Genomic DNA, 27,942 nt, shown 5'->3' with positions numbered 1-27,942 from the left:
GTAAGTCCTAAGATTGACTTCTGTTGTTTCTACGTGCAAGCACAGCTGAAACACTCTAATTCTTCCAGGGCAATGTTAGCAGGGGTCTAGTGTTCAGGTGCCAGCCTTACCGTAACCCAAAAGGGGGCTTGGTTCACCCATGCGGCTGGTGTGGCTAGAAGTAGGCACAACAGTTGTGGTGCTGGCAGCAGAGGGAGCATCCGGTGATGAGGAGTCCTGCTTCTAGCAGTGGAAGTGTGCTTCTGCAGCCAACAACTTTAGATCAGAGGTGAGGCAGTCACTTCTTTGGTGGCCTGGTCCTGTATAGTGGCTCTGTGAGTGGTTTCTAAAAAGATGCTAGAACCTTTTTATTTAGGCCCTCCATGAATCTGTAAACCAAGTAGTACTCTATAGTAAGTCTCTTCCTATTTAAATGATTTGGAGTGGATTCAGTTCTGTGTAATCATGGGATCTTGACATATAGAGTCAGTTTTAGATATAACAGATCTTCCCCTAATATTTATCCTTCTTTTAAATTTGTAGTGTCCTTGGTTGAACAGAAATACTTAATTTTGATATAGTCAATTTTTTTTTTTTTTTTTTTTTTTTGAGACAGTCTCATTCTGTCGCCCAGGCTGGAGTACAGTGGCATGATCATAGCTCACTGCAGCCTTGACTTCCCAGGCTGAGGTGACCCTCCCAACTCCGCCTCCCAAGTAGCTGGGACCACAGACATGCACCACCAAGCTCGGCTAATTTTCTGTATTTTAAGTAAAGATGGGGTTTCGCCACGTTGCCCAGGTTGGTCTGGAACTCATGTGCTGCCTTCGTTTGCCTCCCAAAGTGCTGGGATTACGGATGTGAGCCACCATGCCTGTGCAAATCTATTTTTAACCTACAGTTTGTGTTATTTTTGTCTCATTTAAGAAATTCTCTTACTCCTAGGTTACAAAAATTCTGCCCTCTGTAGTATTCTATTAACTTTTCTGCCTTCTATAGTATTCTATTTTTTTTTTTTTTTTTTTTTTTTTTTTTTGAGACGGAGTCTCGCTCTGTCGCCCAGGCTGGAGTGCAGTGGCCAGATCTCAGCTCACTGCAAGCTCCGCCTCCCGGGTTCACGCCATTCTCCTGCCTCAGCCTCCCGAGTAGCTGGGACTACAGGCGCCACCACCTCACCCGGCTAGTTTTTTGTATTTTTTTAGTAGAGACGGGGTTTCACCGTGTTAGCCAGGATGGTCTCGATCTCCCGACCTCGTGATCCGCCCGTCTCGGCCTCCCAAAGTGCTGAGATTACAGGCTTGAGCCACCGCGCCCGGCCCTATAGTATTCTATTAACTTTATCATCTTACCCTTTACATTTAAGTCTTTGATGTAGAGTCCTCTTGGGTGTATGGTGTAATATAGAGCTCAAGTTTTATTTTTCTCCATATGACAAGCCAGTTTTCCCAGCACCATCTACTAATTAGTCTTTTACTCATTGATTTTTGATGCTAGCTTTAGATCATTCCCATATATAGATAAGTCTGTTATGAGGTTTATATTCATTCCTTTTATGTGTATTTTTTTATCTTCAGCAAGTACCATATGGTTCTCATAAATGTGACTTTGCAAAATGTCTGATATCTCCAAAAGAAGTACCTCCTTTTTCAAAGTTGACTTAGTTCATCAATATGGACCCTAGAGTTTTCATATAAATTTATTTTTATTTATTTATTTATTTATTTTTGAGACGGAGTCTCGGTCTGTCACCCAGGCTGGAGTGCAGTGATGTGATCTCGGCTCGCTGCGGCCTCCACCTCCTGGGTTCAAGTGATCCTCCCAGTTCAGCCTCCCGAGTAGCTGGGATTACAGGCGCCCACCACCATGCCTGGCTAATTTTTGTATCTTTAGTAGAGATGGGGTTTCACCATGTTGGCCAGGCTGGTCTTGAACTCCTGGCCTCAAGTGATCCACTCACCTTGGCCTCCTAGAGTGCTGGAGTTACAGGTGTGAACCACCGCACCCGGCCTCCATATAAATTTAGAATAGGTTGTTGAGTTTCTTAAAACATCCTGAAGGTGTTTGATTGAGAATTTAGTCAATTTGTAGATTAAATTGAGGACTGTTTCCACTTTTATGCTATTGTTTTATCTGAGAGTGTGAAAGATCTCTTCATTTATTCAGATTATCTTTTATTCATTTTAATAGAGTTTCGACTTTTCTCCATTAAGAGTTTGTGTTTCCTTTGCTGAACTATTTCCTGATGCGTCATATATTTTATTACTAATGGGAATGGAATCTTACTTTAGTTTTATTTCTAGTTGATTATTGTTAGGGTAAAGAAATTGTTTTCGGTATCTATCGAATATCGAATATAAATATTGCATGATTTCCTTTATGAATGTTATTTAAATGTAAAGTTTACTTAGTAAAATCTATAGAGTTATATGAGATTTTAAATGTAGTGCTTTTTTTTTTTTACAGCAAATAATTGAAATATAATCATAGAACAGTGTACATTGTGTAGATTCTTTTGAAATTATTGTGGCTTTCTTTTTAGCATTAAATATGGTAAGTTTTTGTGGATTTCCATATTCTTTTTGGGGAGCCATAATCCTAAAACCCAGAAACATTATTAATATTTTAATTTAGTATGTTGTGTTTTCAACATTAATACAAATTTCACTAATTATTTAAAATGCATCAAAAGCATAATTTAAACAACTATATAATATTTTATCTAATCAGAAAACCATTCATCCCCGGGTATCCATTGCATGCTTTTTCTTAGATTGCCTTCTGCCTTTTGGGATGCCTTTTAGACACCTTCATATGATCATCTTCTTCCACCTAACTCTCCTAATTAAATGATGCTTTCTCCCCAGGCTTCATATGTAGTCTATGTTAACATCCACCTTGAGGGATCCTTTCCCTGCATGTTGACAAATCAAATTTCTAGCTCAGATCTCTCTTGTGAATTTCAGGTGCCAATTTCATATTGTCTTTTGAACATCTTTATAAAGATATGGGAATAGTTTCAAGCTGAACTCATCTTTTCTCCAAACCCAACCTGCTCCCTTATGTAATGCTGGATTCCTGGTGGATAATACCTTCTAGCACAGCCCTTTGCCCCGTTTCTTAAGTCAGAAATCTGGAAGTTGTGCAAGTTAGCCAAGCTACCCCGCTCTTCCGCCTCCTTATATTTAGTTAGTCTCTACATCCTGTTAAAATATACCTCCAAAAATATGTTTTTAAATACTCATCCCCTCCTTTCCAGGAGGCTATTTGCTTATTTATTTATTTTTGACAGAGTTTTTGCTCTTGTTGCCCAGGCTGGAGTGCAATGGCGTGATCTTGGCTCATTGCAACCTCCACCTCCTGGATTCAAGCAATTCTCCTGCCTCCGCCTCCCCAGTAGCTGGGATTACAGGTACCCACCACCACGCCCAGCTAATTTTTATATTTTTAGTAGAGACGGGGTTTCACCATGTTGGCCAGGCTGGTTTCAAACTCTTGACCTTGTGATCTGCCCGCCTCGGCCTCCCAAAGTGCTGGGATTACAGGCATGAGCCACTGTGCCTGGCCTTTCCCAGGAGGATTTTTAATGCCACTCTCCAAGTTTTCCAGTAGCTTTCCATTGACTGTAGGAACACAATTGAAACCTGAGATTTATATTCAAGCTGAAGACTGAATGTGTTCAGGATGAAGGAGTTAGATTTGCTAGCTGTTTGTATGATTCAACTCAGCACAAGGGAGGCCATACCTTATAGAAGGTCCAGTGTTGGAATGCGTGGTCTTGCGACGATCAATGTCATCATCACTGGAGATGTTAAAATAGAGACTGAGAAGATCAAAGGGGCTGGTCATAGCCCTGGAGAGGCTGAACTTGACCACTGATATTCTTTCCAACTAGGAGAGTCAATGATATGCGACTTGAAAAGTCAGAGCAGCAGCTATGGTCTGTGTGACTCATTCTTTTATTTGAGAGTGCTTTAAATATTTATGTAAAACTCTTCAACCAAGTGATTTTAGAAGCTGCCATTTATTAGATTCACTTTTATGGATTTAACTTAATAGATAGAAAAATTAAATTAAAAAATCATTTTTCTTCTGACTTTCTATAGTTTTTCCCTTTTAATCTTGATTTATTTATTTATTTATTTATTTATTTATTTATTTATTTGTTTGTTTTTTGAGACAGAGTCTCGCTCTGTCGCCCAGGCTGGAGTGCTGTGGCCGGATCTCAGCTCACTGCAAGCTCCGCCTCCCGGGTTCCCGCCATTCTCCTGCCTCAGCCTCCCGAGTAGCTGGGACTACAGGCGCCCGCCACCTCGCCCGGCTGGTTTTTTGTATTTTTTAGTAGAGACGGGGTTTCACCGTGTTAGCCAGGATGGTCTCGATCTCCTGACCTCCTGATCCGCCCGTCTCGGCCTCCCAAAGTGCTGGGATTACAGGCTTGAGCCACCGCGCCCGGCCTAATCTTGATTTATTACATGACCTTTTAAAAAAATACCAGGAAATTCATAACCTGTCATAGGTCCTGACATCGTTGGTAGTTATCATCATATGTGTTCTATGATATTCTTTTTTCAACTTCGTTAGATTTATTAGATTAAATTTCTCTATTTATTTTTGTCATTTTCAGCGTTTGGTAAATTGAAGTTGGATAGTTTCTTTTTCTCTCTTCCCCAGGGAAAAAAATCCCTTGATGCTAGTCAAATTGAACTTTATATCAATTTTAATAGACCATGTAGTACCAAGAACTCTCTATAACAAAGTCATTTTTTTGAATACTCTGTCTCAGTATGATGTATTTGCTATAATTGATGTAGAACACATCTTTGAATACCTTTCTCAATATCCCTAGTGTCAAGTAACATAAATGCATCAAACGTGTACCTCAGTTCACCACAGAGAACAGTCAACTTCTTCAAAACAATTATGAAGACACATTGCAGGCCCTTTTTCTTGAAGACTGAGAGGATCTTCCTGTAAAGTGTCTAAATCAAAGGTGTACCTGGGTTCGGTGAGTTTTGATTCCTCCAGGGATAGTAGAGTTTCACTCTGCTTTATGTTGGTGCAGATCCCTTTATGAGCCGTGGTCATCTTCATTGCAGATTAGGGCAGGGAGTTCCTCATCCCTGTGTGTTTTGTGACTTGTTTCCTTAATGATTTGTGTAGCTATTGGATTTCATATTTGTTTTCTTTCTTTGAGACAACCCTAGATATTTATCCTTGTGGCAGTCTTCTTTGTACTGTAAAACCTGCAGCATTTTGGACCTAAAACTAGACATGGTAATTTCTATTTGATCATAAATGGCCCTCCTTATTTTTTTTTCTTATTTAGCCAGTATAGGCTGTTAGTATGTGAGATACAGAATATGTGATATCTCTGTATTCAGTGATATCATAAACTTAAGCAATTATCATTAATGTCTTATAATAGATTTGTTTGTCAACAGCCTTATTTCCTCCTAATATTTCAATTTATAGATAATATGGGATATCAGGGAAGTTTATTAGATAGTTATGTCTGAGCTATAAGGTCAGAGAAAAATTTAATGTGACAAGATATCTGTTTTAATTCTCATTTTGCATAAGATATAGTGACCTGGAAGAAACAGAAACCTATGTTGACACCTTTTAAAATACAGCAACTATCTTGTTCATCCTTCAACCGTTAAAAAATACACAGAAGGGGCCTGGTGCAGTGGCTCACACCTGTAATCCCAGCACTTTGGGAGGCCAAGGCGGATGGATCACCTGAGGTCAGGAGTTCAAGACCAGCCTGGCCAACGTGAAACCCTGTCTCTACTAAAAATACAAAAATTAGCCTGGCGTGGTGGCGAGAGCCTGTAATCTCAGCTACTCAGGAGGCTGAGGCAGGAGAATCACTTGAACCCAGGAGGCGGAGTTGCAATGAGCTGAGATGCTGCCATTGCACTCCAGCCTGGGCAACAGAGTGAGACTCCCCCCCTCAAAAAAAAAAAAAAAAAAAACCACACACACACGCACACACACACACACACACACACGGAAAAAATATCAATGACGTATTTGTAGGCTATTAAAATATAAGTTTCAAACAGATGATTAAAATTGAATGCTATTATAGGACATAAAACGCAGTACAAAACTTGCATTTAGCCCTCCCGTGTATATAACCTTAGACATATTACTCAAATATTTGGGCCTTGATTTCTTTACAACGGAATTAGTGGTTTGAACTAAATGATCTCTAAGATTTCTTCTGGCTCCAACATACTGAAGATTAACAGTAGTGGATTGTCACTGAGTCATTTGGTCCTCCTCATGACAATCATTACTCTTTGGGATGAGTAAAACCAGAAAGGTTACATGTACCATCAAGGGTAGTGGGAGAAAAGCATCTCCTACTGTCTGTCCTCAAAGCTTCCATTCCTGTTTGGACAGTTTCTTGTCTCAGTAAAATGGGAGACTCTCCCTGCTCTATGTTGAAGTCACTGAACCTATGTACACCTTTCATTTAGACACTCTTAGAGGAAGATCCTCTCAGTCTTCCAGAAAAAGTGCCTACAATGCGTCTTCTATATTGTTTTGAAGAAGTTGGCTGTTCTCTGTGGTGAACTGAGACCACATTTGATGCATTCATATTACTTGACACTAGAAATATTGAGAAGGGTATTAAAGATGTGTTCCACGTCAATTATAGCAAATACATATACTGAGACACAGACTCTTCCTGCTCTGTGTTGTCAGCAGTTAGGAGCCAGCCCGTACTCTGCATCACTTCTACAAGAGTATGCCAGCTACATTGCCTTATGGTATTATTGTTATTATTATTATTATTATTATTCTTAGTTAAGGGCAGGGAGCATGTTTTCTTCAGATTGTCTTCCTCTAGTAGGCCTAGGACATTCTTTGGGATATGACAGACTCCTAAGTGCTTGGTTATATCTTATGTTTACTCCTCCCCAACCTCCCAGTTCCACTAAGGATGTTTAATGAAGGCAGTGTGTTCTAAACAGACCGCTTTTAAAATCTTCTTTCTTGGACTTTGGTTGTTGTAAGTAGGTTGTTAGCCCCTGCAGGGCACCGATCGCTGGTCTGTTTCTTTTATATCCTAATGCAGAAAGTTGGTCAGAAGCTTTTCCCAGAGTTGCTGGCTGAGTCAGAAGTAGAAGATCCCTGGAATAAAAATGAGGAAAGCAGAGTGTGCGTCCAGTTTTGGCACTGCCACTTTCCAATCTTATGACTTGGGGCAGACTCTAGAACCTTTTCATTCCTCAGTTAGTTTCTTTGAAGTTGTGATGATAAATCCTGTTCTGCCTACTTCACAGAGCTGACAGTAGATGCAGAAATGCCTTTTATGTTGTATAGCCCTGTTAAAATAAAGTATTTTTTACTTTTTGTAGTGTCGATAGTCAGAGGCCCAATAAAACCCCAGTGCAAGGATAGTTGATTTTACTTCTTCATTGTGCAAGAGGATTGCAACATTTGTTGTGATGGTGAATGAAAACTTCCCACCCACTGCAGTGTCCATACTTGTCTAGGCTTGTGATTTTTGCTTCCCAAGGTAAGAGGAGTATTTACAGCTAGTGTATGACTGCAAAGCTGATTCTACAAGCTTCACTTTTGAATAGCTACAGTGTGGAAGAATATGTGGGAAGAGTGTGAGGGGATTAGTACAGCGATAATTGGAGAACATTAATGATTAGTAAGTCCCCAACTCATTTAATGAATGTTATTTTTGATGTGAATTTAATAAATATAGTAAAACAAATAATACAAGCCCTTTTTTTAAAAAAAAAAAAAAAATCGGCCGGGCGCGGTGGCTCAAGCCTGTAATCCCAGCACTTTGGGAGGCCGAGACGGGCGGATCATGAGTTCAGGAGATCGAGACCATCCTGGCTAACACGGTGAAACCCCGTCTCTACTAAAATACAAAAAAAATTAGCCGGGCGAGGTGGCAGGCGCCTGTACTCCCAGCTACTCGGGAGGCTGAGGCAGGAGAATGGCGTGAACCCAGGAGGCGGGGCTTGCAGTGAGCTGAGATCCGGCCACTGCACTCCAGCTTGGGCAACAGAGCTAGACTCCGTCTCAAAAAAAAAAAAAAAAAAAAAAAAAAAAAAAAAAAAAATCGAGGTTAGGAATTGTAGCAAGCAGTGTCTTAAATATTACCTTGTTGTTAAAATCTGCTAAATTTAAGAAAAAACCCCCAAAACTTGGTGTATGAAGATATTTGAATCTGTGGTTACCTTGCCTATTACCATACTATTTCAAATGCTTTTAGATCCAACTTATGATTTCCTTCTTTTAAGTTGAACCAAAATTTTTAATCACACTTACAAGTAGAGAGTATTTGAAGTACATCTTGATCATAATAATAACAGGTAACATTTATTGGGTACTGTGTTAAACCTGTTACAAAAATTGTTTCGTTTAATTTTCACATTAAACCTTGGAGGTAATGAGGATGATTATTTCCAATTTCTAGATGAGGAAACAGGATTCCCAGGGGTTATGTAACCTGTCTAAGGCCATACCTAGCATAATGGAAGCATCGATGTTACCGGAAAGGGATCCCAATCCAGACCTTAAGAGAGGGTTCTTGCATCTCGTACAAGAAAGAATTCAGGGCAGTCCTTAGAGTAAAGTGAAAGCAAGTTTATTAAGAAAGTAAAGGAATAAAAGAATGGCTACTCCATAGACAGAGCAGCCCCAAGTGGTTTCCCATTTTTATGGTTATTTCTTGATGGTATGCTAAACAAGGAGTGAATTATTCATGCCTCCCCTTTTTTGACCATATAGGGTAACTCCCTGATGTTGCCATGGCATTTGTAAACTGTCATGGCGCTGGTGGGAGTGTAACAGTGAGGATGATCAGAGGTCACTCTGGTCACCATCTTGGTTTTAGTGGGTTTTAGCGGGCTTCTTTACTGCAATCTGTCTTATCAGTATCTTATCAGCCTTATCAGCAAGGTCTTTATGACCTGTATCTTGTGCTGACCTCCTACTCATCCTATGACTAAGAATTTCTTAACATCCTGGGATTGCATCCCAGTAGGTCTCAGTCTTATTTTACCTAGCCCCTATTCAAGATGGAGTCGCTCTGGTTCAAACATCTCTGACATCAGGATTGGGATCCAGGAAGTAGCTTCTGTTGTTTAAGCTGTGGCTGCAATCCCATGCCTCCCCACATGGGTGTACTTCATGAAGTCAAGGTACAGAGTCCATGTGTTTTCAGTGGAAAGGAATGGGCAGAAAATAAGGAACACTTTCCATCCTATAAAAGAATGAGAGAATTGTTTATGGTTATACTATTCTAGATTTCTTCATTTCTGTATAATTAGGTATATAATATGTAATATGTGTGATCAGTGACATGGGCCTTTCCTAGATAAAGATAGCGTGACCTTTGACAAGACACCTAACATCCTTAGGCCTGCATTTTCTTTCTTTTTTATTATTTTTTTTAAGACGGAGTCTCACTCTGTCACCAGGCTAGAGTGCAGTGGTGTGATCTCAGCTCACTGTAATCTCCGCCTCCTGGGTTCAAGGGATTCTCCTGCCTCAGCCTCCCGAGTAGCTGGGACTACAGGCACGCACCACCACGCCCAGCTAATTTTTGTATTTTTAGTAGAGACGGGGTTTCACCCTGTTGACCAGGTTGGTCTCTGTCTCTTGACCTCATGATCTGCCAGCCTCAGCCTCCCAAAGTGCTGGGATTACAGGCGTGAGTCACCGTGCCTGGACAGGCCTGCATTTTCTAGTTAAGAAAATGACAATAGAGGCTGGGTTTGAAGGACAGAAAGATGGCCCTTCCCATTGGGTCTTGTATTTGGGTGGAGGGAGGAAAGGGAGCAGAAAGAGCCCAAGAAACTTTGTCCCTCTCCTGCCTTCATCTTTATAGAGTTATAAATTCCTCAGAAATTAGCATTTATATACTTATAAAGTTTATAACAATCTGTGCTGTAGAGATGATTTTTATCAGCTTTTGAGAATTTTCTCTAGTTGCAGTGTTGCTACAGCTGCTGGGGGTGTGTTCCCTCGGCAGTGGTAGAGCCTAACTCTTCCTTTATGGTGATTCCATTCGAATTTTCCTGATAAGTGACCCTGGGACAATGTGTGCTTCTGAAGGCCCCCCTAGCTGACCCTGTGGTCCGGGCCCTAGGGACTGACCTTCTAGCTGGCACCAGCCCCTGCTGTGAAATGGCTGCTGCCCACAGGCAGTGTTTTGTGAGCTGTTCATTCAGCAGATAGATTTTTGGCAAATTGACTTAGTGCTGTTTTGCAAAGAGTAAGAGCTCAGGAAATATGGTTGAATAAATAAATGTATGCAAATATGAAGTGAAATGCAGGTTTGAAAACTGGACACTTGAAAAAGTTAAAATTATTCTAGGGCCAATGATTTTCATTTATTGGTGTGGTTGACATGTCTGTCTAGGAACAGTGATTTGACCGAGGAGTAGAGTGAGGGGACGGGGGATACCTTGACTGGGGGGGGATATTGTAGTCACGGGGTGTGAAAGCGAGTGCCAGAGGGAAGCTGGAAGCCTCTGGTTTGCACAGTTAAGAAGTAAGGTTGTGGCCAGGCACCGGGGCTCACGCCTGTGATCCCAGCACTTTGGGAGGCTGAAGTGGGCGGATTGCCTGAGGTCAAGAGTTTGAGACCAGCCTGGCTAACATGATGAAACCCTGTCTCTACTAAAAATACAAAATTGGCCGGGCGTGGTGGCACACGCCTGTGGTCCCAGCTTTTCGGGAGGCAGGAGAGTCGCTTGAACCCTGGAGGTGGAGGTTGTGGTGAGCCGAGATCGTGACACTGCACTCCAGCCTGGAGGACGGAGCAAGACTCCGTCTCAAAAAAAAAAAAAAAAGTAAAGTTGTGTTTGGAAGGCTTCAGGGCAGCCCATTCTCCCTACTTTAGATTCAAGGCGTCCTATTTAGTAGGTGAGTGTCTCCCGATTAAATCCTCAATTATCAAATGCAGGAAGAGAAATAAAAGTTGATGTCTCCGTCCACTCCCGGTGACCCGGTCAAATTACATTCCTTGAATAGAAAAGGAGTTCAGTATATAGTCTAGCTGGAGTGTGTCTCCTGGAAATAACAAAAACTGTTCACCTTCCCGCCACAGTGATTTTGACTCTTTAATAAACTGGGTTCATATCTCTTGCTTTTACAAAATCAGGAACATGCTTTGTTTAGCTTTGTGTCTTGAACTTTCACATGATTTTTGTGTCACATATTTCTATGTAATTAAATCTTTTTAATAGTGTGATTGAAGATATTTTGTTGTGAAAGTTGAATATACACACTTAGAGAATTAAATGAATTCCCATGAATCCATCACTCAGCTTCAGTAAGCATCAATATTTTCAATGCCATAATAGTTTTATCAACCCCCTTTTTCCCCTTCTACCCCATGCCACCTACTTTTTTGTGAAATAATTTAAAACAAGCTCCAGACATCATGTTATTTTAGTATCAAATATGTGTCTCAAAAATGGACTTTAAAAATATGCTACAATGCCATTCTTTATATTGAAAGCAAATAGATTGAGTTGTTCAATATTACCCTAGTCCATCCTCAGAACTCTCTGATACTCTAGAATGGATGCTAGGTGCAATCTGACAGTTGATTTGGTTCATGCTCAGTTCTCCCTTCTTTTGTTCCACAGGCTGGGGGACAGCGGGAGAGCTTGATGGGGGGTGCTGTGTACTTTATGATCACCCCCAGCAGGGGCCCACCAAGTCTGGCTTTCTCAATTGTCCTGAAGCTGTGAATGATCCCTGGGTTTGAGGCTGACAGCTTGATCCTTTCTTTGCAAGCATTTCAATTGACATTTTCTCTAATGGATTTTCCATCCACTTGCTGTTCATTAAGTGAGCCCATTATTTCATTAGGAATTGCAAAATGGTGATTTTCTAATTCTATCATTTCTTTTGCACATTTTGGCCGGAATTTTTCTGTATTGAAGACTTTTCTTTATTCACGAGGTATGGTTGTTACCCTGAAATACAGATCTTTCTAGAAAGGCAGCATCAATGCTTCATTATTTCCTATTCTGTTAGCAGTGCCCTAGCATTCTCCATTGATAGCTGATGTTTTATTTTTCTGGTTTCTTTATATATATTCAATATGTTTAAATCAATTAAGTTATTATTCTTTCTGTAATAGCATGGCTTTTAATGGCTCTATAGTTAACAGTCATGTGTATAAAGCTATCATTTCCTTTTTTATTTATGTCTTTATTGTTGGACATTTTAGTTCCTTTTCATTTTGGTACTATTAATAATCTATTTGTTATAGTACCAGGAACTGTGATAAATACTCGACATGCATTATCTCATTTAATCGTCATAATACTCCTATGATGCATCACTCTGAGGATACCTCTGAATATTTACCTAGAATAGCTTTTATAAAGTTGAATTTCTGGGTCAAAGGGGTGAATTTTTAAAGATCACTGACACACATGGCCAAATTGCCCCTTGAAGCTTTCCTTGTCAGTGCTGATGCTCACTTCTGGGTTTTGGGGTACCTTGAGTTCAGCTTGAGGGACACTGGAGGAGCAAAATTGGTAAACCTGCTGGTTTGGTGGTTCTTTGAATTCTCATCTTTTTCCCCAGTCCTCCTGCTTTTACAATACAGTCTTGTCACAGAGCCAACCCCAAAACTGGGGTTCTGCCCGGGCGACCACATGGGTTCTTGGCTTCCCTTAGGAAGGAATTCAAGAGGGAACCACAGAGTAAAGGGAAAGCAAGTTTATTAAGAAAGTAAAAGAATAAAAGGGTGGCTACCCCATAGGCAGAGCAGCCCGGCGGGCTTCTGGCTGGCTATTTTTATGGCTATTTCTTGATCATATGCTAAATAAGGGGTGGATTATTCATGAGTTTTTTGGAAAATGACAGGAAATTCCCAGAATTGAGGGCTTCTCCCCCTTAAAGACCATACAGGGCAACTTCCTGACTAGTCAGTGCATTCACAAAGGTCTGCCCAGTTTCAAAGAATGGGGTATTTAGAGACTGGGTGAGATTATGGAGAGAATATGGAAAGAGTTGAGAGAATAAGCCGTGGGGTGAGCCTGAAAGCACTCCTACATTGCCATGTTGGGGAGAGAAGCCATTAAAAGGGACTTGGGAGAAAATGTCTAGCGAGTTAGAGAAAACAGGGGAGGGGAATATCATGAGATGAGAATAAAATGCTTTAAGGAGTAGGAGTAAATCAGCAGTGAAATTTTTCTGAAAGATAAACTAAGTAGGATGAAGACAGAAATGTTGGCTGGGTGTGGCAGCTCACCCATGTGGTCCCAGCACTTTGGGAGGTTGAAGCAGGAGGATTGCTCGAGCCCAGAAGTTTGAGGCTGCAGTGAGCTATGGTAGGACCATTGCGTTCTGACCTGGGTGACAGAGGGAGACCTTATCTTTTTTTTAAAAAAAATGGAAAAAAAAAAGTTACTGATACCATGCTGGCCAGCAATTTCTGGCACATCATGGGGATGGAAAACAAATTAGAGCAGACTGAGCAAGGAGGGAGAGGTAGCAAACGTCGTTAATTCCAGTTAGTGTTTTGATGTGAAGGGAAGCCAAGCAGTGGAATAGTAGGTGGGAGCCGAGAGTGATTTGGCTCAAGGGAGGATTTGTTCTTTCGGATTTTTTTTTTTTTTTTTAAGCATGTTTGTGTGATACTGGGAATGTCCAGCAAAGAGGGAGGTGTTTGTATTTCAGGAGAGAAGGGATAGCCAAAGAAGTGATATCTTGGCAAGCAATAAGGAATTCAGCTCACAACACAAGGGAAAGAACTGGCTGTTGTTTGTAACAGGGCCTCTTTCCATTGTGAGGAAGACAAGTGTGAGCATTTTTGCATATTTGGAATTTGTCTCAGTAAATCATTTGACAATATCATCTCATCATTGGAAAGAATGGGTCAGGTGGGGAGAAGATTATTTAAGCATTGTATTGGAGTGGAAGCTTACATGAGAACACACAGCAGTGTTGACCTCATTGAGGTATATAGATGTGCACTGAAAGTGAAGACAGACAACACCTGCATGGCTTTCTTTTTTTTCTTTTTTTTTTTTTTTTGAGATGGAGTCTTGCTCTGTTGCCCAGACTGGAGTGCAGCGCGATCTCGGCTCACTGCAACCTCCACCTCCCAGGTTCAAGCAATTCTCCTGCCTCAGCCTCCTGAGTAGCTGGGACTACAGGCGCGTGCCACCACACCCGGCTAATTTTTTTGTATTTTCAGTACAGATAGGGTTTCACCGTGTTAGCCAGTATAGTCTTGATCTCCTGACCTCATGATCCACCTGCCTTGGCCTCCCAAAGTGCTGGGATTACAGGCATGAGCCACCGCGCCCAGGCTACCCATGTGACTTTCTTTTACAATGTTCAGTTGTTCAGGTGCAGGCAAAGAGAAAGTGGATGGCTGTGCCGAAACAGGTTGTGGTTTCACCTGACAAGCGTGGTGGAGGGAAAGAGGGATAAGAGAGCTGAAGTGTTTGAAGTATTTAATTATAGTGATAGAACAGATTGTGCAACAGTAGTAGGGATAACTGGTATCAAGGTCAGCATGGTGGATGGAGCTTTAGAAGGGGTTCTAGAGTAAGAGTCTAAAGGTAGAAGGTAGTTCTCAGGAGTTAGATGTTCCTTTCAGGCATTTGTACATAGATTCATTGATGATCAAAAAATTAATTGATTATCCCCTCTTTGCCAGCCACTCCTTGAGGTCCTGAGTAAAAGGTGGTAAACACACAGCAGGGATTGCCGAAATGGAGTTTACACTCCAGGAGTAGGAGACAGATCACAGACTTACATAAATTCAAGGACTAAGCTCTCTGAAGAATCAAGTGGATAATGGGAACAAGAGTAATGGCGCGTGCTCCTTCAGAAAGGGTTTTAGGAAGTTCTCTTGGTGAAAGTGACCACTGACCAGAGACCTGAATGAGATGAAGGAGTGAGGGAGTCATTGATGTATCTGGGGGAAGAGTGTTCTGGTGCAAAAGGCTTCATGGTGAGAGTGAGCTCAGTGTGTTCCAGGAGGAGAAGGCCGGTAGGCAAGAGTGGTGAGAGGTGGGAGGTAGGGAGGTGGCTCTTGCATCTGGTGAGTGTTGCGGGGTTGTGACTGACTGGGTTATAAAATAATTTACTGCAACAGTAGTGAGGTGAAGAATGCAAGTTTATTAGAGAGTAAGTACGTTGCAAAGGAGCAACGGGTAGCACAGCAGAGAAGGGGCTGTCTGCCAAGGGGCAGGGGCTGGGGTAAAGTTTGATAGGGTCCTGCTTGTGGGGCTACGTGCAAATAAAGTGATGCTGCTGGGGCTGCATGCAGAGTGAGGTATTTGGGAACAGGATAGTGTGCAAGTGGGTTGTTTGTGGTTAACCATCTCTTGGAACAATGGTTCTCCCCCACCTGGGACCCCCCTTCCTCGTTGTTGCTAACTTACCTATCAGGACTCCACAGTGACGGATTTGATTTTACTCTGAGGGTGATGGGAGGCCACTGGAGAGTTTGGAGTAAACTTTGGAATTGATCTTCTGGAGGTGGTACAGTTCCTGATAGTGACTGCTTTGAGGCTGTGAGATGGGAATGGGTGGCTATTTTGTGGTGGAGAAAATGTTAGCTGGAGGCAAGGGGCTCAAGGTCTTAGGCGAGGTATCCTCCTGAGCACAGGTTTGCTCTCCATGTGGATGTCCAAATCACTAAGAATGATAGGAGTAGAGGTGGAACGGGGGCAAGGAGGTGAGTTATTTAGTGAATGACCAGGGGAGGGAATAACTAGAGGTTAGTGGATGGCAGAAAGGAGGAGGGATAGTAGAGTCTAGCCAGTGGCAGGAATTTTCAAAAAAGCTCATGGTTTTGGAGGAGAATAAATCATCTGGAAGTGTTCATGGGGAACAAGGAGGTTTCCCACATTTTGTCCCTCAAATGTGAGGGATTTGACTTAAAATGCCTCCACCTGGCCAGGCATGGTGGCTCACACCTATAGTCCCAGCACTTTGGGAGGCTGAGGTGGGTGGATCACGAGGTCAGGAGTTTGAGACCAGCCTGGCCAACATGGTGAAACCTCGTCTCTACTAAAGATACAAAAAATTAGCCAGGTGTGGTGGCACGTGCCTGTAATTTCAGCTACTCAGGAGGCTGAGGCAGGAGAATCGCTTGAACCCAGGAGACGGAGGTTGCAGTGAGCCGAGATCTCTCCATTGTACTCCAGCCTGGGCGACAGGGCGAGACTCCATCTCAAACAAACAAACAAACAAACAAACAAACAAACAAAAAAGCCTCCACCTGAGACGATTGCAAGGTGAGGAGATCCTCAAGCAGAAGCCAAGTTATCACTAAGGAAGGAGGTGAAGTTTCTTTAGAGAGAGGTTAGGCGTGGGGTTCTCAGCCTGGGGTTATTTTTGCGCCTGCCCCAGGAGACATTTGGCAATGTCTGGAGACATTTTTGGCTGTTACCGCTGGGGGCAAGTGGCTGTGCTACTGCCATCCAGTAGTAATGGCCAGGGATGCTGCTAAAAGCATGGGATAATTTTCCCCACTACCCCTAAACACGGAAATACCAGGCCCAGGATTTCGACAGGGTTGTGGTAGAGAAACCCTTCATTAAGGATTTCGGGATATATGCTTTCTTGGAAGTGGAGTTCCAACAGGTCATCATTCTCTCTCTTCCACACTGTTCTGGACTCTTTTGATAATTTTTGGCTTGATATACACATACACATTTACTCTCAGTCACACACATGCAAGATCCTGATGCCCTTATTTTTTGTCATATACATTATCTGAGTGGTAGGAAAGAATTAGTTTTGGGGCTATTTCCAGTAATTCAGTAAGATGAATACAACAATATACTGTTCTAATAATTAATCACCTGAGAATTGAGGGATGCTCTTTCCTAGATATTTAGTTCTAGTTAGATGCAGGCAAACTGAAGTTCTATAGGGGAAAACTTTTTATTTCCCCTCAAAAAAATCCTGGGAGACCAAAGAATGTTCTCTAATGACCGGAAGAAATGGAGAAAATAGAGAGACCTCTTGTGTCCTGCTTTGTCACTGGAAATATCAAAGGCAGCTTTTGAGATTTGTTTTATAGACAGAAATAAGAAGAGGCATAACAATTGCATGACTAGTATCCTGATAGAATTGAACATTTATGCATTTGAAATGTAGTTATTGTAACTGAAGTATAGACTTGGCCTGGTTTTGCAAAGCCCGGAGCTAAGAATGGTGTTTACACGTTCAAAGTTGCTCAAAACAAAATTAAACCAGTGAAAAATATGCGACAGAGACCTTACGTGGCTCATAAAGACTAAAATACTTACTATGTGGCCCTTTACGTAAAAAGTTTGATGGTATAGACTGATAAATCATTTCCAATTCTGGCTATATGAATGAATCTGTCATAGCATTGTGTTTATTCAGAAATCCTGAAAATATTTATTGATGCTTTTTATGTGCAAGTGGCCAAGTTTGCAAGACAGATGCTGGTCATCAGCAAGTTTGCATTTCAGTGAGGAAGGTCAGCTTTAAGCAAATGATTGCATAACCAATTAGATAAAATAATTAATTCCACAAAGAAATTATGAAGGGTTCCAAAAGAGCATGGAAGGGGATTACTGAAGACTTTTCTGGATAACAGTTGATCTAAATTTGAAGAAAGAATCTGCTGATTAGAAGGAGGAGCAATTGTGACCCCAGAAAGGACCCTAGAGATTTTCCATTTCCTCTGATGAAAGTTTATGAACGCAAAACAAGCTACAGAAATGTTTGAAATTAAAGAGCTAGGCCAGGCACGGTATTTCACGCCTGTAATCCCAGCAATTTGGGAGGTGAGGTAGGTGGATCATTTGAGGTCAGGAGTTCAAGACCAGCCTGACCAACATGGTGAAACCTCATCTCTACTAAAAATACAAAAAAATTAGATGGGCGTAGTGGTGCATGCCTGTAGTCCCAGCTACTTGGGAGGCTGAGGCAGGAGAATCGCTTGAACCGGGGAGGTGGAGGTTGCAGTGAGCCAGACCACATCACTGCACGAGTGACAGAGCGAGAGTCTATCTAAAAAAAAAGTGTCAGAAATAAAATAAGGCCCATAGCTATGACTCTGCACTCTCGCTAACATTAGAACCAACTGACGACCCGTAGAAAACTGATGCCTGAGCCCTGCTTCCAGCAATTCTGTTCTCCCAGGTGATCCTCAGTTTCAGCCAAGATTGAGAACCTGTGGCCTAAGTGGACCCGGGCCCTCTAGGATCCTCAGCCAGTGTCTTATTTATTTATTTATTTTTGAGACAGAGTCTCGCTCTGTCAGCAGGTTGGAGTGCAGTGGCACGATCTCGGCTCACTGCAAGCTCCGCCTCCCAGGTTCAAGTGATTCTCTTGCCTCAGCCTCCCGAGTAGCTGGGACTACAGGCGCCAGCCACCACGCCCGACTAATTTTTTTTTTTTTGATTTTTAGTAGAGACGGGGTTTCACCATGTTAGCCAGGATGGTCTCGATCTCCTGACCTCGTGATCTGCCTGCCTCGGCCTCCCAAAGTGCTGGGATTACAGGTGTGAGCCACTGCACCCGGCCCAGTGTCTTCTTATTATGCCTCTCTTGCCTTTTTTTTAGGGAAATAGTAAAAAAAAAAAAAAAAAAGTCCTTAAGTTCAGACCTGTGCTAGAGTTATATTTCTGAGGAGCATCTGAGAGAAATGTGAATTTTTATCCCTTTTCTGGGTGACTTATTTTTATTTTGTTGGCCAGCTCTCTTCACTTCTTGTGGGTTGGTGCCTTTGCCTCCTGCCTCTTTGTCTCTTCATTCTCTGTCCCCGTCATGATGGACACTGTGAATGTCAGTCACTGATATTTCTGAGTCTAAATGGCGGCATGTTGGGTTACGAACTGCTTCCTTTGAGAGCCATCTGCAATTAAATTCAAGGGGTTTAGCCTTTATATCCAATATTTATTTATTTATTTATTTATTTATTTATTTATTTATTTATTAGTTTTTGAGACAGAGGTTCACTCTTGTTGCCCAGGCTGGAGTGCAATGGCATGATCTTGGCTCACTGCAATCTCTACCTCCTGGTTTCAAGCGATTCTCCTGTCTCAGCCTCCTGAGTAGCTGGGATTATAGACACCCGCCACCACGCCTGGTTATTTATTTATTTATGTATTTGAGATGGAGTTTCGCTCTTGTTTCCCAGGCTAGAGTGCAATAGTGCGATCTCAGCTCACTGCAACCTCCGCCACCCAGGTTCAAGCGATTCTCCTGCCTCAGCCTCCCGAGTAGCTGGGATTACAGGCGCCTGCCACCACGCCTGGCTATTTTTTTGTATTTTTAGTAGAGATGGGGTTTTGCCATGTTGGCCAGGCTGGTCTTGAACTCCCAACCTCAGATGATCCACCCGCCTTGGCCTCCCTAAGTGCTGGGATTACAGGTGTGAGCCACTGTGTCTGGCCTTGGATCCAAATTTAAATCCAAAATTGGATTTACCAATTAAATCCAAAAGGGAGCTGAGTGAGGTGGTGTGTGCCAGTAGCTCTAGCTACTTGGGAGGCTGAGGCAGGAGGATGGCTTGAGCCCAGGAGTTTGAGGTAAGCTTCGGCAACATAGTGAGACCTCATCTCTATTAAAGAAAAAACCCAGCTGGTTGTGGTGGCTCACACCTATAAATCTAGCCACTCAGGAGGCTTAGGTGGGAGAATTGCTTGAGCCCAAGAGTTCAAGGCCAGCCCGGGCAACATAGCAAGACCCTGTCTGAATTAAGAATCTTAGATGGAAGCTGTGTAGCCCATAACTTGGCCTGTTCTCTTCTGAGGCAGGAGGTATTTAGGGGGATGAGAGAGCAAACCAGTTCTGTAGTTTTTTATGTGGCAACTGTGGCCTCAGACTACAGAGCTTTCTCCTAGCCTGAGAGGCTCATTTCTGTCAGTAGCCTTGGAAACGGTGTTGCTCCCTGGCAGTGTTTACCCAGCCGCTGTCCCCTGGTGAGTTCAGAGCCAGGTGATCGGCAGTGCTCCCTCTTAATGACTGTGTTTCATCTGCAGGGCGAACACTGTTGGAGAAGCTGTTCAGCCAGCAGGAGAACGGGCCTCCAGAAGAAGCAGAGAAGTTTTGCTCACGGATCATTGCCATGGGTCTTCTCCTTCCTTTTAGTGATTGCTTCAGGGAACCGTGTAATCAGAATGCCCAGACCAATGCAGCTTCGTTTGATGTAAGTAGGAGAAATCACTTCTGTCTGTGAGGCAGATTTGCTGTTGAAATAGCAACTACGATGTGTGTCTGCCCAGTCACCCTATAATTTAAAAACAACATGTGATGCAAGCATTTTTTTTTTCCTTAGCTGCTCAACAGCTCAGTATGTCTGTTTGTACACTAAAAAAAAAAAAACTAGAGTATTAAGTACATTTGCCAAACCTCCTTTTCTTAACAGATGGTCACTCAGGAGTTCTCTAGCCTGCTTTAATCAGCGATGATTTTAAAAAGTGATTTCTGAATTATTTTTAATTGCGGTAAAATACAGATAACGTAAAATTTACCATTGTAACCATTTTTAAATGTACCGTTTAGCGGCATCAAATACATTGATGTGGTTGTGCATCTACCACCACCATCCATCTTTAGAACTCTTTTTTATCATCCAAAATAAACCCTGTACCCATTAAACAATAACTCCCCATTCTCCTCTTTCCCCAAGCCCCTAGCGACCACCATTCTCCTTCTGTCTCTATGAATCTGACTACGCTAGGTAGCTCATATAAGTGGAATCATGCAGTATTTGTCCTTTTTGTGGCTGGCTTATTTCACTTAGCCTAATGTCTTTGAGATTCATCCGTGTTGGAGCATGTGTCAGAATTCCCTTCCTTTTTAAGGCTGAATAATATTCCATTGTAGGTATATGTCACATTTTGTTTATCCATTCATCTGTCAATGGACACTTGGCTTGTTTCCACCTTTTGCTATAATGCTGCTATGAATATGGGCTCATAATGAGTGAATAATGCCGCTGTGAACATGAGGTACAAAAACGCTTCAAGACTCTGGAATCAGCGATGATTCTAAAGTGGCTGTAAGTCAGTATTTATGACTTTGCTGGTCGTAGGCATTCCTTCAGAAGCAGCTCCACCGGGCACAGTTATTCCTCCCAGCGGGCCGGAGGTTTCCATGGGCCCTACAATGCTATTTTGGTGCGTTCCTAACTCATGTATGTGTGAAGTACGGACATGAAGCAGCATCGTCTGCTTCATCCCCAGCTCCCATTCACCGAGAGAGTTAATACTGTAGAACAGTAATTCACCAGGCATATTCACAGTTCATAACGAATATGAGCACAGCTGGATTCTCATTGTCGAGACAGAGTATTGCCAGTCATTCTCAGGTATGTGGTATATGTGTGGCATTGGTTGGGATGAGTACCTCTAAAACTCAGATGTGTAAGAATTCTCATGTGTGAAATTCTCATAACTAAATTGAAGATTGGTCCACTTGTGCAGAGCCCAGGATTTTTATTTGAGGATAATGGTTTTTCTTTTTCTTTTACTCTTTTTTTTTTTTTTTTTTTTGAGATGGAGTCTCACTTTGTTGCCCAAACTGCAATGCAGTGGCGCTATCTTGGCTCACTGCAACCTCTGCCTCCCAAGTTCAAGCAATTCTCCTGCCTTAGCCTCCCGAGTAGCTGGGATTACAGATGCGCACCACCATGCCCGGCTAATTTTTGTATTTTTAGTAGAGATGGGGTTTCACTATGTTGGTCAGGCTGTTCTCGACTCCTGACCTCGTGATCCACCCTCCTCAGCCTCCCAAACTGCTGGGATTACAGGCATGAGCCACTGCGCCCGGCTGTGGTTTTTCATCATATGGGTTATTTACTTTGTTTTATTACTGCCAACTGTGCTCTCTTAGCCTTCTTCAATATATAGGAATGAAATAATGATGAGTTTTAAAGACAATGAAAATGAGCCCTGGCTAAGGTCAAGATACGATAATAAATAATGAAGTGTCTGTATCTGTTCACTTTGCTTCCTCTTCTTTACCCATTACAGCCTGCAGTCTTCCTCAATCTTCCTTTAGCATTAGGAAAATAAATCACACAAAATATTTGGAGATCTTCTTGATTCTTGATGCTTCCCATTTGAAAGAAAATTCCCCATGTTGTGCTGTGTGTGACTTGGCAAGTTTCCTTCCTGAGATTTGTTTACATTTTTCCTGCTGCAATTTTTAAAAATGACATTGCAGCTAATCACTACTAGGTAGATCTTTTTCTCTTATGGGGAAAATTTGTGTAATTTAAATGTTTTCCTCCCTTCTCTTCTATGAGAGGTCTGTGTTATTGTAGAGGCAGAATGCTAGAATGATGGTGTGTTAAATATTATAGAACTCAGTTCTAGAAGATATATTGATTTGGCAAGTTGGAACTATAATTAGTATAGTGCAGGCAAAGGCAAACACTAGCCATGTCTAGCACTTGCTTTTTGATTCAAACTGTTCCCAAGTTAACGACATTTTCCTCCCTTAAATCCCAGAAGTGAACAGTCTTGCCAGTCAATGAATGTAGAATTGGATAAACAGAAAAGAAAGGGTAATCCTGTTTCTTTCTCTCTCTCTTTATTTTTTTTTAATCGACTAACCTGGTTGTTTCTTATACTCACCTCACTCTATCCTTGTGTTAGAGACTAGTAACTCTTCCCCGTCATCTTATTTTGGAGGGCAGCTGGGTGTGGCATCGAGTGTGGAAAACAAACAACAAAGGAATACAGTGCCTTGATGTTGTGTGAAGGCTTTCCTCAGAATTGGGAATTTCTTTCCTTCAACTTGATGGGATTGCATTTTGTCTTCCTTTATTCACTGGCTCTGTATGACCTCTCTACTCCCCCTTCAAAATGAACACAAAACAAAGAAAAAAACTGAAGATACTCTTGTATGAAATGTTATGCCCTATACTTAAATAGCAGCTCAGCAACAGAACTGTGCGTTTATTGGATGTGTAGTCAAGGAGTTTCTTGAAAACCCGGAGAGGGTGACGATATAATGATACAGGGGGTTCTGAGGACTGGGGTGTCAATGAGGGATGGGGAAAAATGTGCTTATCTATGGGGAGAGAAATTTCCGATAATTAGTCTCTCTGCTGATTTCCAGAAAATAGCTGTTGGGAACATTTCTAACTAACAATCCTCTTGAGATCAGTTGCCCTTCGAGACAGAACATGCTGTGGGAATAAGGTCATAACTGGCACCCTTCCTACCTCCCTACCCCCCCAACTTTGTTCCCTTCCCTAATGGGATCCTGTCTCCCACCTCCCACTCCTCTCCCTTCTCATCTCTGCACTTACCTCTGCAATTACAGCAATAAATATCTTCAGTTTGAGGCTCTTCACTGATGTAGTTTATGTATTAGCCTACTTGACTCAACCCTTCTGATTTTGTTTTATGTTATTTTATACAGTTTTAGGGCCTAACATTTTGCTTTATCGAGTGCTGTAGAAAGTATGAAAAACAATTGCACATTTTGTCTTACCTTTTAACATGACTAAGATGTCAAGAACTTTAAAAGACAAAGATGGCTTTGAGTGATCCTGTTAATTCATTCACAGATTTTTACCAAATATATTCGTTCTAGAAGCCGGGTAGTGTTGTAGTCTCTGGGGATGTGTTAGTGAGCAGGAGAATGTGTTCTGTTGAAATGTGTGACCTAGTCAAAAGGGAGGGAGACAGATTTTGTAAAAATGCACAGGCTAATGAATTGCTCTTAGATTCTAATAAGTGATATGAAGGAAAACAGGACTAACAGGATGGAGTGAAAGGCATGGGGTAGGATGAGCGCAGAGGGGAGCCCTGTGAGATGAGGTCTGTGGGAAGTCCATTCCAGGCAGCTCCCAGGGCAAGTCCAAAGGGCATCATTGGAAGAGCACAAGCATGACTCAGAGAAAGCTGGAGCTTCAAGAGATGAGGACAGCAAGGGCTCAGGCCATAGCATAGGTAGGGTCTGAAAAGCCATGGAAGGAATATGGCTTTTTTTTTTTTGAGACGGAGTCTTGCTGTATTGCCCATGCACGATCAGAGGCATGACCTTGGCTCACTGCATCCTCTGCCTCCTGGGTTCAAGCAATTTCTGGCTAATTTTAGTATTTTTAGTAGAGACAGGGTTTCGCCATGTTGGCCAGGCTGGTTTTGAACTCCTGACCTCAAGTGATCTGCCACCTTGGCCTCCCAAAGTGCTAGAATTACAGGCGCGAGCCACCACACTTGGCCTTTTTTTTTTTTTTAATGGGAGGTTTTGGGAGGCTTTATGCAGGGGAAGAACATATTTGTCTTATAATATTCTTTTGTGGATCACCTGGGCTGGTCTTGGTTTGTTTGTTGTGGTGGTGGTTGTTTTTGAGACAGGGTCTCACTCTGTTGCCCAGGTTGGAGAGCAGTAGTGCAATCACAGCTCACTGCAGTCTTGAACTCCTGGGCTCAAGCGATCCTTCCACCTCACCCTTCCGAGTAGCTGGGACTACAGGCATGAGCCACTGTGCCCAGCTAATTTTTTAAGTTGTTGTTATAGACAGGGTCTCACTGTGTTGTCCCAAGTTGGTCTTGAACTCCTGGGGTCAAGCAGTCCTCCTGCCTCGGCCTCCCAAAGTGCTAGGATTATAGGCGTGAGCCACCATGCCCGCCCCCAAGCCTGCTCTTTGAATGTTTGAGTGTAGGCAGGCGCAGAAGTAGAAGCAGGAAGGCAGGTGGGATATCGCAGTAGTTTAGTTCTAGATGGTGGCAGTAGCTTGGGGCAGGATGGTGACAGGGGAGATGAAGACCAGTTAGTAGGTTGGTGTGGATTCTGGAGGTATGGCTGATGGGACTTTTGGTGGGGTAGACATGGCAGCAAGAGAACACAAGGAAATCAAGGATGACTTCTTGGTTTGAAGTAGCTGGGTGGATGGTTATGCAATTCATGAGGTAGAGAAGACAGCTCCATTTTGGGAGGAGGACGTAAGGATAGAACTGCTAGCAAGAGAAAACAGGGCTAATACTAATGCTTGCTACTTGGCAGATTGTATTGTTGACTTATAGATCATGGTATATTTCAGTGGTCTGAGGCTAGGCTTCTTTGTTTATTTGGAACCTATTTTAGTCATCTCTCTCATGCCTTTTTCAAAATGGCATCCCTTTTTCTGGGTCATATGCGTATTTTCCAGCCAACCACACTTATCTTACATAATTGTTGATTATTCATTAACAAGCTCTTCTAGGATTTCTTTAATCCTAACTGTGGCAGATATTATATGATCCGCTTACATCACCAAGAGTTAAGCAAGTTTACTTGACCCAAGCATTTTTGCAGATGTAGGTGGTTCTAAATCTACTTAATCCTTCATGAGCTTATGTGTAAACGTCTGCCTAGCAGGATATTTCTGGATGCATGTTTTTGGTTGCTGGACTTATTTGGGGTTGGCAGATCTGCTGATTTTGCCAAACATGTGGTGATCCCATGCTCACCAGATGGGCAAGAGCTCTTTGATATGTATGTAAATGGACATCGGTTTGGATGAATGTGTGAGCGAAGCTAAAATTAAAGACAAGGAAGACATAAAAATTCGGGTTACAAAGAAACCCAAGAAACAAGATTTTTGAACCTGTTGAAAGATGAAGTAATTAATCAAAACCAACAGCAACCAGTCCTAGAAAACTAATGAAATACATTCTACTCGTTGTCACCATAGTCAAAAAGAAGACTTAAGTGGACAAACAAATTATTATTTGCATTTGAAATCATTATTATTTTTTTCTTTCTTGAGACAGGGTCTCACCCTGCTGCCCAGACTGGAGTATAGTGGCACGATCTTGGCTTACTGCAACCTCCGCCTCTTGGCTTCAAGGGATTCTCCTACCTCAGCCTCCTGAGTAGCTGGGATTATAGGCATGCGCCACCACACCCAGCTAATTTTTGTATTTTTAGTAGAGACGGGGTTTCACCATGTTGGCCAGGCTGGTCTTGAACTCCTGACCTCAGGTGATCCACCTATCTTGGCCTTCCAAAGTGCGGAGATTATAGGTGTAAGCCACCTAGCCTGGCCTTGAATTCATTTTTTTTTTTTCTAGAGCAGGAAAAACATTTTGATGCTATTTAGCCAAGCCCACACAGATCTTTTCCTGAGAAGCAACAAAAGCCTTGCCACGTCTTTCAGCTCTAAGAGAATGTACACACATATATATTTTTTGCTGTATATTTATTTTTGAAACATTGTATACTGTATCAACTCTCAAAGTTGTTTGTATTTTAAAGGTGGTATTAAAATGATACTTAATTTTTTCAGACCAACTTTAACAATTATTTTACCTGATGATTTTGTTTACCAAAATTTACATAAGCTGTGTGGACTTGCTGTATGTTAATGCCTGCTGATGCCTTTTTTGTTGTTTTGTTTTTGAGATGGAGTCTCTCACCCAGGCTGGAGTACAGGGGCATGATCTCGGCTCACTGCAACCTCTGCCTCCCAGGTTCATGCGATTCTCCTGCCTCAGCCTCCTGAGTGGCTGGGACTACAGGCACATGGCACCATGGCCAGCTAATTTTTGTATTTTTAGTAGGGATCGGGTTTGGCCACATTGCCCAAGGTGGTCTTGAACTCCTGGCCTCAAGTGATCCACCCACCTTAGCCTCCCAAAGTGCTGGGATTATAGATGTGGGACAACATGCCCTAGCCACCGTTATTGACATTGCTCTTGCCTTCTGGCGGTCACCAGTGAGAATGTAGCTGCTTGTCTCTCCCTCTTCCTTCTAATATAATTAATATTGCTATTTCAAGTTTCTCTTTCATAACACTTCTTTGAATTTTAAATAATACGCTTATGATTTTTGCCATTGTTTCATCAAATTCAGATCGTATCTCTTGCCACCCCACCCACCATGTAATAGTCACACTATTCGTGTCTCCACTTTCGCCTTCATTTAGTCTGAGCCCTGTCTACCTCCCAGCTTCTACCAGATACACTTTTATGTTTAGGGTATACTTTTAAGGTTAATAGTTTATCTATAAGTTGGAAGACATATGGATGCTATGTAACTGTTGCACTGCAGAGGCAGATAGCATATTCTGATTTTGTTTCCTTTTCAGTATTCCAATATCACACCCCCCAGACCATTTGAACAAGGATTTCCCTGGGTCCAGTTCAAAAGATTTTTGTGTTTATTTATTTATTTATTTATTTTTGAGACAGAGTCTCACTCACTCACCCAGGCTGCAGTGCAATAGCGCCATCTCGGCTCCCTGAAACCTTCGCCTCCTGGGTTCAAGCAATTCTCCTGCCTCACCCTACTGAGTAGCTGGGATTACAGGCGGATACTACCACGCCCGGCTAATTTTTTGTATTTTTAGTAGAAACAGGGTTTCACCACGTTGGCCAGGCTGGTCTCTTACTCGTGACCCCAAGAGATCCACCTGCCTCGGCCTTCCAAAATGCTGGGATTACAGGCATGAGCCACCGCACCTGGCTGAAGTCTATGTTTTTAGTAAACAATCACTTGCTCAAAAGTATCCCATATTTAGTTTAGTTTACATTTGGTTTATCCTTTTCTTATACAGGGAACTCCCATCCAGCACGATGAAGTTTTTGACTGCCTCTTATTTTCTTTTTTGGGTGAAGAAACATAACTTTTCCCCCTGTATTCTCAGTATTTTTTATTTTTCAGCTCATTCTTGCCATTTCATGGAATTCTTAAATTCTTTGTCTTCTAATTTAGATTGGGTTCTTCATATTTAATAATGATTTCCACTTGTTTTTCTCAGCTCCCCCTTTCCCTTCTGACACCTACACCCCAACCCCCTGCCCTGTTTCTGGGAACACAAAGATGAAAAGAAAGCTTCTATCCTGAACTGGCTTACGGTCCACTTTAAATAAATAAACACATGGAAATGAATTATTGGAGCTTATTGGATGAAGTGGGCTCCATAGTCAAAGTGTCTGGGATTTCTCAACTATGGTGCAAACTTAGGTAAATGCCTGGATTTCTCAAAGTTTGCTTCTTCTTGGGTAA

General features: G+C 42.2%; 1 protein-coding gene across 5 annotated transcripts in view; it reads left to right on the top strand.

The window, feature by feature from the left end:
• The window catches only part of LOC105474638 (formin 2), a 399,919-nt gene that overhangs the window by 13,764 nt on the left and 358,213 nt on the right, over positions 1-27,942 (top strand). For all 5 annotated transcript variants that reach the window (XR_011610224.1, XM_011729456.2, XM_011729455.2 and 2 more), the window contains exon 2: positions 19,974-20,140. Coding sequence is in view for 4 of the 5 variants with exons in the window: in XM_011729456.2 (XP_011727758.2) it covers positions 19,974-20,140 (167 nt within the window). In the remaining variant the exon portion in view is untranslated. The remainder of the gene's footprint in view (positions 1-19,973; positions 20,141-27,942) is intronic.

This window comes from Macaca nemestrina, chromosome 1 (assembly GCF_043159975.1).
Source record: "Macaca nemestrina isolate mMacNem1 chromosome 1, mMacNem.hap1, whole genome shotgun sequence".
NCBI classification, from domain to species: Eukaryota; Metazoa; Chordata; class Mammalia; order Primates; family Cercopithecidae; genus Macaca; species Macaca nemestrina.
This window is presented reverse-complemented; position numbering and strand designations above follow the sequence as displayed.